Genomic DNA, 13104 nt, shown 5'->3' on the forward strand with positions numbered 1-13104 from the left:
CTCCTCCTTTCTTCTTTCTTTCTTTCTTTCTTTCTTTCTTTCTTTCTTTCTTTCTTTCTTTCTTTCTTTCTTTCTTTCTTTCTTTCTTTTTTTCTTTCTTCTTCTTTCTTCTTCTTTGCTCCGAATGCCTTCAGGGCAGGTTTGGCTGGCTTGAGTTGTTGGGATTGAACCACAGCAACCTGAGCCTCACTGCTTTGTTGAAGCAGCCACTTAAAGAACTGAGCTAAGGGGCAGACCCCCAAGACAGTTTCAAAGCTGGTTAATAGGACATTTTCAATAATTAATACATTGTACATTGTTATCTTCTTAATGGTTATGCATAGTACAAGAAGCAGACAGGATATCCTGTCCAAACACTATTATTATAAATCTTTCTTCTCATTGAATTAAGGGAAAGTAGCTGTATATCTATCCTAACTATTCTGTATATACATATACAAAATGGTCCTTCCTTTGTATCCCCCTTTTTTTTGTTCAGTCCTGTCAGAGATGGGTATTCTCTTGGCATCTAAATACTATAGGTGCTTGAATTCAGCAAAACAATCCAACACAGTCCAGCAGTCCACAATAGTAATGGGTTATCTGCAGAGGTTGTTGACTAGAGCTTTTTACAGCTCAGCATATTAATATAGCTTTACTTTATATACATCGTTTTTATACTTTTCTGCTGGATGGTTAAGCTCAAGATAAAGCATGACCTATATAACAAGAAATGTAACTTTTGTATCTGATAAGGTCAGTCAAGTCCCCTCAGGATTTATCCTGTATCCCTGTACTGCACTTTGTAGATCCTTTGTCAGTGTCAGCCATGGGGATGAGTCACAGCCATTGCTTGACCAATTTTCTCTCTGTGAAAGCCTGAGAGAAAGTTTTCTCTCCATGTGACTCTCCTTAGACACACTATATATCATCAATCACATTCCTTTATGGCTCCATAATCTCCTTGATCAGAAAATTTGGGGCACAACTGAGTTAGATGATGTTTCAGTACAGGTTCTCCTATGTCCTCAGTCTTCACTGACCTTGAAAGGCTAGGGCCAAAATGTTGGCTGACCTTGCAGCCCTTTACATTTGCTCTTGTACAGCAAGGGGTAGATGTGTGTACCTGGCAATGGTGCTTTAGGGCTGATTGCACAACTTGGGGTCACATAGTTTCACGGCACCAGAAGTACAGCAATATTCTAGGGGTGGTGTGAACTTGGGGTGTCAGTTGGGAACAATTCATGTAATATCCACTTTGACTTCAGGGTTGTGAGGGAAACTTTTTCTCATTGGCAGTAAAACAGACATGCTCATATTGTAGACCAGATGCAAAACCCTTATGATGGTGAAACATGAACAACATGCTGCACAGGTATTTCTTGCATGTGGCAGGGTGTGTGAGACTAGCCACAGTTCCCTGGTGGCAACACTATGCTGCTGTGCCACCCCAGGTGGAAAATCCTGAGAAGCCCCCACATAGCAGCAGGGCAGTGAGAGCAATGGTGTGGTTCTCCTTGAGACTGCTTATTCCAAGGGAGGAAGCAGAGGGAGTCTTGGGCTTCACACTCTGAGGTTCTTTTGGTTTATTAGTAAATGTTGGCAGTACATAGTGGCTACATTCACTGTAGTGCACCAGCGCATTTGCACACAACACATCCTAATCCTTTCTTTCATCCTCTTCCCCTCCCTCCATCTCTTGATCTCCTTCCCTGTATCAAAAAGATCTGTTTCCTACTATCTTTTATTTTGCTCTATATATTTTTTGTCTTGTTTAAGGAAAATCAACACACAGTCAAATAAAACCTATATTTAAAAGCAAAGCTCAGAGGGCCTAAGTGGAAATTTAAAGAGTCAGGTGAACATGGAAGCACTAAGATGTATGCTGGTTTAGAATACCCGTGATTCATAATTCTAGAACTCGGAATGGAACAGGTATTCACTGCATTACAGGTATTATTATTAGAACCAGTTCAGTGTGCTCTCTGGAAAGACACGACTATGGGTAATTCTTCTGAGAAGGGGCAAACCCCATAGCCATTCAGCCTGTGCACGCAGGGAAGTCCAGATGGCCAAACACTCAACTTACAGACATTTCCTAGTCACCTCTCTGTCTCTGTCTCTATTTGTCTCGGTCTCGGTCTCGGTCTCGGTCTCGGTCTTGGTCTCTGTCTCTGTCTCTGTCTCTTTCTCTGTCTCTGTCTTTCCTCCCTCTTCCTTTTACCTCTTCTCTCTTTTCCTTTTCTTTTACCCCTCTCCTCTTCTCTCCTCTTTCCTCTTTCTTCTGATGATTTCCACTAGGATTTCTAAAGAAGTATACATTTCCTCTCAGCTATCCTTGGCTGAGTGTGCTGGCACACAACTGGTTGTGAGGGCCTCACCAGCACAACTGTCACATACAAAAAATATGTCTACTTTCCTGAGGCTAATACAGACCTGCATTCACTGTTTTCATTGGTTTCTAGTGGTGAGGGTAATATGAAACCAAGAATGACTTATATTAATATAAGTTGTATGTTTACTTGTAAAGCATACAACAAAGATGTATGCAAATCCCTTTCAAGGAAAGATCTCTGCATGTTGGCTACATGTAACTAAGGGCCAAAGCATACTTCCCTATAATCTTAATAGTTCCAGTATCAAGCATATAGAACCATCATAAAGTTAATACTCTTTAGTACAGACTGAAAATGTTAGTGAGAGAATAATGCAGATGTATATACAGCTTGAGTGAGTATTCTCAAAACAACAAAAGATCAGCCTTTCATGGGGCTTAGTAGAAAAGCTCAAACAATGAGTCAATAATATTTAAACTGGCTGATAGCTTGTTTTCCAACCCTGGAACAATATAGTGTGTAACTATAAACCAGCAATTACCCAGAAAGTCATGGGCTTGCAAATTAAGCCATGAGTAAGTTTGCTTAATGAAAGTGAGGGGTCTTTAAAATTATAAGAAGGCTCTCTTCACACCCACAAAGTATTAAGATTTTTTAGTCTTTCTTCTTTTTCTCCTTCTTGATCTCACCTTACTCACTTCCATAAACCATCATGCCTTGATTTTCCTTTTCTTAATCCACTTTTTTCCTTCCTTTTAGCTCAGCTTATTGATTGATAACACTTTGTTATATTCCAGGTCCACTGAAGAGCTAAGAAAGAAATTGATTTATTATGTAAAACTTTCTTGGATGAATGTATGATTTTGCACTAAATTTCCATTTTTTAGATATGGGATCTCTATTAAAGACTATGGAGACTATTCATGGCATATTCCCCACCCTTCCTTGGTAGTTACGTATACATAGCAGGAGTATGTATGAAAGAAGATAATTCAGTTCAAAATCCAAAAACAAAAAAAATCCCAATATACAATGAAGTATGGCTCATCATATTTTATTTCATCTTAGTGTAAAAACTTCTGTGTGTGATAAAATATGAATAACATGTGCTTGGGAGAAAAGAAAGCTAAATTTGAGTTTCATCTCTGACCTACCCAGCAATATGACTGGGGGCTTGATTCATTGTTTAAACTCTGTATAAATCTCATAATCAATGTATTTAGTAATTGCATGCACTCTTAAAGGTTAACTTGGAACACCAAATGACATAGTATATGTAAAATTGCCTGGCACCTAATAAATACTGATAAAAATTTATGCCTTTTCATCATCTTACAAAAGATGGCACAGTTTAGTCTTTTAGCTGTATTTGAAGAAGTTCAAACATTTAATTGTTGAGAAAATTTCCTAGGAATAGTTACTAAGTAAAGCTTTTACTTCAGCCCTGTCCCCTAAAATAATTAACTACTAGTGTACAAGTGTGGACTGTTGTAAAACGCTTGAAGCTCTATTTATGCAAAAAAGTTAAGGAGCTCAGTGCCTAAGTTCCACTGAATTTAAAGATGTTAGTTGTGTAGAAAGCTTTTTAAAAGTTTTACAGGCAATGTGTTTGTGTCTAAGAAATATCTACATAATTCATTCAAAAACAAATGCTAGAATATTGTACTAGGGAGACTTCTGTTCATCTTTTCATGTCTCTTTTTGCTTTTTCTTTTCTCCTGTACTCATCATAGAAAGTTTAGTGAGAATTTATTTCATTGCTTTTGAAGAATTGTGCCATTTGCAATTAAGTAGAAAACATGTATATGAATATTTAGACATATTACTTTTCATAAAAGATAGTATTTTTTAATAGTGTCAGTTATTTTTGTGTGAATAGATGTTCTATTTTTGTTTGAACCAGACTTTAGAAGTAAATTTTTATTCCAGTATCTTTTTTCACTTGCCTAATGTGTGAAGGTTATAATGATTGTACCCAGGGCATTTTAGTATTTTAGAAAAGGTCAAACTAAATTTCCTGACCAGGTGTTGGTCTTATTCTTGCAGGAGAAAGATGCCTTGCTGAAAGTGATGAATTCTAAAAGCAAGAAAAATAGCCTTGAGGGGCTAGCCAGTGTACTGTTAACAGAGGAGATGTATTTTATTGATTCATTGCTGATTGTTCCAAGAGAACATGCTTAATAATGGATGACTGATTCAGAGGAGGAAATTCATTCTCAGGCACTGAGTGTTAATGACTGTCATCCTCTCTGAGCAAAAGCTGGCTTTGTCACTGGTGAGGAACCAGCAGACCAAGCCAAGTGATTGGAAATAGCCATGGCTTCTGTTTCTATATCTTATATCAGAAGGTTTCCAGATGCTCTGAATCAGTTATCACCACAGTTTAACTTTATTATTATTATTAATCATTATTATTATTATAATGTATTTGGTTGAAGATCTCACAATGCAGTTTGGACTCGTAGTGATCCTCCTGTTTTCAGCCTCCCCAGGGCTGGGATTACAGGTGTGCACCACCACATCCAGTCTCAGTGGCCAGATCAGCATGCCTGGCAGGGCCAGCAGGGCATGTAGTACCTGGGATTAAACCCTTGTCCCTGTGTTTACTTAAGCAGGCACTCAGTCTGCTAAGCTATCTTGCTAGCCCTTACAGTAGACCCTTAAAACCATTTCTTTTATATGATTTCTTTGTTATCCTATTATTGCTATTACTATTACTCTATTATTTATTAAATACGATGTGCTGATACATTATAGCTATAAAAGGAACTGGTGGATTGTGTCTCCTGTGGTGTAATCTTTAGTTGATATGCATTTCATAGTTAAGCCTATTAAAAGAAAATGAGGAAATGAAAGAGGACCTTCATTTGTCTTCAGTGACCTAAAGCATATTACATGCAGTTTTACTTTGTGTGCACTCCTCTTTTTTATGTTATGTTAATCATGGACTAGTGGTCAGGACAGAGAGGACCAGTGCTGGCATAGCACTGCTCAAGCTGGCACTTGTGAAAACCCTTCAACAGGACAGTTGATGCTTTATCATTCATGATAATATGTTCTTTTGAGAAAACTACAGATCCTTAAAGCATCCATTGTTTTAGCTTCCTTTTACTTTCCTAACCCATATTTTGGCAGTTTCTGAATGATGCTTGTGGAAATCATAAAAGGAGGAGCAGTGAATTTGGATTATCACCGGACCTGGAAAATTCTCTAGCTTAGGTTTTGCATGAAATACATACTTAGAAGTTTCCCTACAATAATATTTATAATATATCATAAATATAATAATAGGTGGGTATGGAGATGGAAGTTTTTGTGGCAGTAGTTGCTAAATAAGCAAAACTAACCTTAAGACTTAAGGCTGAAAGAGTGGCAGGAAATTTTCTCTACAGTTACTTCTCATAGAATTTTCCTGCTTTACTTTGCCATCCTGGAAAAACCATTTTTTTTTCTTTTATTGATCTAGAAATTTAGAGCAAAATGCTGGACTTTATGAAGAGATACTAATGTGCTGTAGTTATCATATCCTTAAATAAATAAGACATGACCACATCTCAAGAAGTGTGTTTATATTCTTTATCTCTTTTCCAGTTAGCTCTGTTTCCTTAAAGTGTTGCTGAACTAGAATGGAATAAGACATTAAAATTTTGTAATCATGGATAATAATTTTCCAGGTTTTCTTGCTCACCTCAAGTTAGTTCCACATTACTACAGTTTTAGAAACTATGTTGAAGGTACACATTCAAATTAGGCAAATATTATTTAACAAGAATCCTGTAAATGCCAGCCATTTCACCAGACTTTTAAAATAAAATGTATATAACATGTGCATTTTAATCATCACAAAAACCATAAGGGGTAGCTAGTATTCTCCCTATGAATTGTGCTTTCTTCAGGTTTTAGAGCTGTTATCATCTTTGCATCTTTTCTTAGTATGGACACTGTGCTGGCAGCTTTGCCTTTGTTATGCAGTTTAATCCACTCAGCAGCCTTACTAGGTAGATTAATCAGCATTTCAAATCCATTAAGGACCTGCGGCCAAAAGCAGTGGGCTAATTCCTCAAGACTGTTGGTGAAGAAGTTTGAGAATGCTATGTACAGAAGTTGGTGGAGCCAGAATCTAGAACAAATTTCCAATGCTCCCTTCTGTATGTTGTAAGGTGGTCATGCCTCGGAGCAGACAATCTGTCCTCAGTGAGCAGTTGCTGTCTGTATTTGACCTGTGGCCTCAGCTGAGTGTGTGTGTGTGTGTGTGTGTGTGTGTGTGTGTGTGTTTAATGGCACAGTTTCTGCAAAGGTTCCTGATAACTGCTCACCAGCACAAGGACAGCCTTGTGTAGCACCACCTGTATTCTCTTTGCATCAGATGTGCTGATGCTGCTATTAAAGACGGCACCTCCCTTTTGTGCTCATAGCCACTCCCCAGCTGAAGCCTTACTTGGTCTTGTTCTTCTCCAGAGCTCTCTTTACACATAAAAAATGCCCATTTATGATGGAAAGTCACAGATGCAGTTTCTGTCACTAATAGCATCCCCTGTTCCAGAGGATCAGCTTCAAGCTGATGCATGGAAAGGAGGAACAAGTAAATATCTAACTGAAAGCAACCTTGGAAACTCCCTGCAGCTAAGTATGGGAGAGACTGTCTCAATAATTGGTTAGCCATATTCTTGCTTTATTAGCCATGGTGTGGGACAAATAATGAGGACAGAGCACGCTACATTTAGGCTTTTCCATTTGGCCTTTCCAGAATTTTTATTAAGGATATTGCAGGTACCACAGAAATGGATCATTCTGCAGTTGGTTGCCAAAGTATTCACATTGTGTGTCTGAATCCAAATAGTGGCCAGTGGTTCTTTTAGACCAAGCTCCTCGGTGTAACTGATCATTTTTTTCTCCATGATCCTAGGAAAGTTTACTTTTAATCTTATTTATAGACCTGAATATCCTGCCAAAATGTATTTAGGGAAATGCTTTATTATATGCTTATTTTTGAAGTCTTTCTTTTGAAATAGTTGTTCATTAAAATGTATAGAGAATGTGTCATACTTTTTCCTGTTTTTCAGATACTGGTCCTCTGGGATTTTTGAGAACCAATATGTTTAATAGTTTAACTTTAGAGGAAAACTGAAAAGATAAAAAAAGAAAGTGAGCAGAATTGATATGTATCCAAATCTTAGCAATTATAAAAGTTCATGTTGCAATCCTATTTTAGTGTAGTTCTGATCTCTATTATCCAATATTAGTTTCACAAAAGGCTTGAATAGCTTTCCTCTGACTCTTTAACCCTTGTTTTAGTGCAGAAGGTGTGTTGAGAAAGGATCTTTGATGTCTTATGGCAGGGAGGTCATGAAATTGCATTAAGGATGTACCTCAGGAAGAGCAGTTTCCCAGACACCGTCTATATAGCCGCTTGTGATCTCACATTTGCTGTTTGTCTTCAAAAGCTCAAGTGGCTCAGCCATCTTAGCTCACAGCTAAGAGTCATACCATCTAACATTGGCTGTCCTGGCCTGCCTTAAGTTCTGTGGCCACAGAATTTGCCTTGATATGATGATTAGAAATGCTATGTAGGAGGAATCAAACTGCTGAACATGGCCGAGGTACCAGCTTTATTTGTGACTCATGCTGCAGAAGTCACCTGACATGTCTTGCTTCAGAGTCCCTGCCATGTATTATAGATGGGTATAAAAATATGTGTACAGCATATTCTAGATGTTCTTAAACTGAGAAGAACAGATACTACACTTGATCTTAAACAAAAGGCTGAAAAGAGATATAAGATGTTTTTAAATAAGTGGAGTATGTAAAACAAATTCATCTTAAGCCTTTTAGAACAAAAAGTAATAAAAGAGTAGGTTTTGTTACTAAATATTAATATATTTCTTTTGGGAATGGATTTTTGCTTGTTTCATTGTTTGAGCCAATCATCTTTCAGCTTGTTTAATTTTTCCATGCGATTCATCCTGAGAGAGAGGAAGCCAACAGACCATGTGCCATGTTGGAGACCCCGCAGTCCCTCCTTTTGGGAGTTAGAGCCCAAGGTCAAAAGGGATCCATATGGAACAGAATGGGGACCCAGACCAAAAGTTTGTCTTCTTTAGTTTGTTTTTTCTTTTTCTTTTTCTTTTTTTGGTGGAACTGGGGATTGAACTCAGACCCTTGAGCTTGCCAGGGAAGCACTTATTCTACTGAGCTATTTCCCAGGCTCTTTAGTTTGTTTTTCTTATTTCATTTGTTTCCTAGCTTTCTATATGACAGTAAACATTTTTTAATTCCTCTTTTGTCTCCAACCATACTGGATAGATTTTAGGCAAAATTAGTTTTCCTGTATGGGTCTCATATCCTGACTTCCACTCATCAAATAAACCTGTGCATTTCTCTTCTCAGATTTCTCTAGGTGGGCTCTCAGACATGACAAACAGAAGAGGTAACATGAGGACTTGGATTAGAGGGTGGGGAATTTGCAGCAGTCTGCTTTTTGAATGTTGGTGGGCTATGTGCTCTTCATAGACAATCTGAGGTGTCACCTCATATGGCTATAAGTTAAGAATAGTCTCTGAATAACTGTTTACTTTATAATAAAGGAAGCTTCCCATGAGATGAAAAGAATTTTATTTAATAAAGAAAAATATATTATATGCATTTATAAGATAGTTTGGATAGATATACAGCTACTTTTTCTTAGTTCAATGAGAAGAAAGGTTTGTACTAATATTGGTAAGAAGAAATCATGTCTACATCTTGTGCTCTGAATAGCTATTATGAAGACAACAATATGAAATGTATTAATTATTATAACTGTCATACAGCCTGTTTTGAAACTGTTTCATTGCTATTTTATCTTTTTTTCTCATGAAAATGAATAAAAGATAAAAAACTATATGAATGAAAGTATTCTAATTTTGATAAACCAAGGGGAAGGTATGTTTAATAAGTAAAGTTCTATAAGTGGCATCCTAAATCTATGAAGTTGCCACATTCTGTGAAAATAACTTTCATAAGAAAACATTTTTTAGGGGCCAGGGAGATGGCTTAGTGGATTAAGCACTTCCCTGGCAAGCACAATGGCCTGAGTTCAATCCCTGGTTCTGCCAAAAAAAAAAAAAAAAAAAAGAAAGAAAACTATTTTTAAATTAAATTATTCATCCCCATTATACTTACATAGGATTGTTTAATTTTCACATACTTATACACATATAGTTTCTCAGTAGTCTAAATTTTCAAAAATACAAATTAGTAAATTCTTATTTAATGATGCTCTGATTTGTGAAATTGTACTTCTGAGAATGTACTTGAAGACAGTGGTCAGTTTGATTATTAGCAGTAATTTCTTTCAACAGCCAAAATGTATGGGCTGTATTTTATTTTATTTTATTTTTTAAATTTTTTTTTTAACATTTATTTATTGTGTGTGTGTGTGTGTGTGTGTGTGTGTGTGTGTGTGGCCAGCTCAGCCCACCAGGGGGCGCAGCTGGCTGGCATGTGGTGCTGGGGGATCGAACCGCGGTCCCTGTACTTTGCCAAGCTTGTTCCAAGTAGGTGCTTTAGACCACTGAGCCATCTCTCCAGCCCCTGGGCTGTATTTTAGTAACAGGGAGTGTGTGTGTGTGTGTTTGTGTGTGTTTTAAAAACGAATAAATTTTATGTTGTTTCCTTAAATACTTAATGTTGTTTCTTATTGTATTAGAGCACAACAGGTGTGTTTAAATCTTTGTTTTATCTTGAAAAGGGGACAGTTATGATAAATCAAAATTCATTATGCCTTGTGTTGTTACAGAAGGCATTTTAAATGCCTAGCTGTTTTTAAAAGAAGCTAATTATTTATTTAGACTGCTTCTATTTTACTTTTAAGGTAAAAGAATTATCCTTTTCTTACAGTTAATATCTCACTACCTACTGATGCCACCCTGCCCCCAGAGGATTTTCCAACTATTTCTTCTACTGACCTGGTAAGTGACTTAATATTTTAAAACCTTTGTGTATTTACTGTATATCCTGTATCTTATTTGTAATATCCATACTATGGTATTGTCTACCATTCATAAATCCTAACATTTAATAATCATTGATTGTCAGAGAAAAAAGAAAACTCTTCTTTGCTCTAGTTAGCATTTGGAGGGTGGAAGCTTTGTTAAAAAAATTGAAGTCAGTGTTTAATTGTATGATATGCTTTTCAAACCTTCCTAAGAATTTAACTCCTGGATCCCATTAATTGTGACCTTGTAAGCCAGAGTCACAGAAAAATGAGAGCAGGCTGTCCTGTCTGTCTAGTGGGTGCCAGAGTGCTTCTGACTAGCCCAGTGGCACTGTGTTCTTTTCACTAAGAGTGATTATAGAAGGACATTTCCCCTGTCACTTAGAAAGGACTGTGACTCCATCACATGATCTCCTTTCCCATGGCTTGTAACCAAGGATTTTTAGGGGACTGGAACTAAGCTTTCAAAATGAGCTGTTTTGCATGGAAGGCCACACACTGGAAGGAGACTTTTGTATTGGAGAAAAAGAGGAAAAGTGCTGCTTCAGGCTTCTGATTGTGCTCTTTCTGTGCTAAATATGGACACTTACCAAAGAATATCAATCTCCCAGTTATAGGAACAGAAAGAATAACACCTTGTATTGATAGAGTGCCCATCTCTCGGGAGACTACAGAAGGTCTGCTGTAGATATTACATAGAGAGGGCCCACAACATCCCTTTCAAAGACAGTGCTTTGTGTCTGTCCTGGACAACTCTTTCCTGACCCCATTCCTCTCTTGTCTTCATGTTCTGCAGTTCTCTTGACCTTTTTCCTTACAGTTAGTTTTTTTTTTTCTGAAATTCTTCAAACCTTACCTCCCTGTTCTACATGTTTGATAGATAATATGTGTGTGTGTGTGCGTGAGAGAGAGAGAGAGAGAGAGAGAGAGAGAGTAAGTTTGTATATATAGTGTCCTAAAGATCACCTATAAAAAAGAATTAAATTTTCAGTCTTTTAGCTGGCTGAACTTGTGGCCCAAATTCTTGCCTAAAATATAAGGCAAGAGATGGGCACTCTAACAATACAAGGTATTATGCTTTCTGTTCCTATAACTGGGAAATTGATATTCTTCGGTTCATACGCAGCACAGAAGGAGCATAATCAGAAGCCTGAAGCAGCACTTTCCCCTTTTTTTCCCCCAATACAATTATATATTTCCATCTAGACTTCACAGAATTTTAACTAAAATTCTTATGGTTTAAAATCATACATTTACCTGTAGTAAAAATAAAATATTTATTTTTACTGCTTAAAAAGACACTGTTTCCTAACTAAAGTATTTTTACAACTAATTAAGGAAAGCCTTAGTGTTGGTGAATTTTAAGTCATTTTTTTAGTAATTGACACCTAATTATAAAATTGTATAGTCTCCCCAGTATAAGAACTCAAAAGAAGAAATAAAAATATGAAGGTATAACACAATTAAAAGGAAAGCAAGAACTTGAGGATCGGACAATGAAGAGAAGGCAAGGAGAAAAGCTAGGACACATGACAGGGGCAAAGCCATGCATTTATATGCACAAGATATGTAAGGCAATGATCCTGAGAATCTTCAGCATGTTACTGAAGCTAGCAGTTAATTGGTGGAATTCTCACCCTGACTATATATACTTATACCTGTGAACTAAGCAACTGCACTGAAGATAGCAATGTGTAATAGTAGGACCATGCTTGTAATGCCTGTCACTCTAGTCTTCCAAATATGTACTGCTTGTCATGATATAACAATTACTGCCATACTGTCTCTCAAGTAAATGTTTGTTTAAAAAAGTAAAAGGGTAATACATGAAAACAAGAGACAAGAAAAAAATGTCACAGGACTGTCTGGCTACCATGCTGTATGTGGTTAGATTTCTAAATTTCTGTATAAAAATATGTAACTCTTTATTCCTATTTTTTAAAATATTTTTTATTTAAATTTTTTTCTTCATATTCTATAAGCACTTAAAGTTTAACATATCAATACTTCATGGGAAATACCTGTTCCATGCTATGCCTAAAATGTTTGATATTCAGACAGATAGTGAGGTTCAGCTCAATTGCCTATGTGGTAGGGCAATAATAATAAGTTTCTTTTCTGGAAGATTAACAACCTAAATTTGCAGATCAAAAATTGGAGAAAAAGAAGGGCTACAAGGACAGCCAACATTTTGGTCCTAGCCATTCAAGGTCAGTGAAGACTCAGGACATAGAAGAACCTGTACTGTAACATCATGTAAGTCAGTTGTGTCCAAGATTTTCTGATCAAGAAGATGATCGGCCACAGAGGAAAGTGATCAACAATGTAGAGTGTGGCTAAGGAGAGTCACATGGAGAGAAAACAAGATGTTTTACATGTATTATAATCATATAACCTAATATGTGTTATAATCATTAGCACAGGGCTGAGGAGATAGCTCAGCAGTCTAAGCACCTGCCTGGCAAGTGTATGGACCCGAGCTTGATCTCTGGTACTGCATGCTGTGCCAGCCTACAGAATCCTAGGCATAGAGGTGTATCCCTATAATCCCAGTGCTGAGGAGGCTCAGGCAGAAGAATTACTATGAGTCCAAGCTATGTATTGAGACTCTGTACCAAATTAAAAAAAAATCATTAGCACAAAGTACTTGGCACAATTAGGTCCATCTTATAGATGAAAGAAACTGAAGTTCCAGAGGGTAATCTTTCTGGTCCTAGATCACATAACTGTATATTATTAGAATAAAGATTTGAGACCCAGTCCTAGCCCAGGTCTGGTGAGTGTGTGGAGAGCTTCCTGCTACCCTGCGCCGGC

At 37.1% G+C, this 13104-nt stretch overlaps 1 protein-coding gene and 1 pseudogene across 2 annotated transcripts in view; one reads left to right on the forward strand and one right to left on the reverse strand.

Moving 5' to 3' along the window:
- The window catches only part of Slc4a4 (solute carrier family 4 member 4), a 360460-nt gene that overhangs the window by 263522 nt on the left and 83834 nt on the right, over nt 1-13104 (forward strand). For both annotated transcript variants that reach the window (XM_004646547.2, XM_004646546.2), the window contains exon 14: nt 10194-10264. In XM_004646547.2, coding sequence (XP_004646604.1) covers nt 10194-10264 — 71 coding nt within the window. The remainder of the gene's footprint in view (nt 1-10193; nt 10265-13104) is intronic.
- On the reverse strand, nt 7924-8090 carry LOC111814108 (annotated as a pseudogene).

This window comes from Octodon degus, unplaced genomic scaffold (assembly GCF_000260255.1).
Source record: "Octodon degus isolate 3935 unplaced genomic scaffold, OctDeg1.0 scaffold00269, whole genome shotgun sequence".
Lineage (NCBI taxonomy): Eukaryota > Metazoa > Chordata > Mammalia > Rodentia > Octodontidae > Octodon > Octodon degus.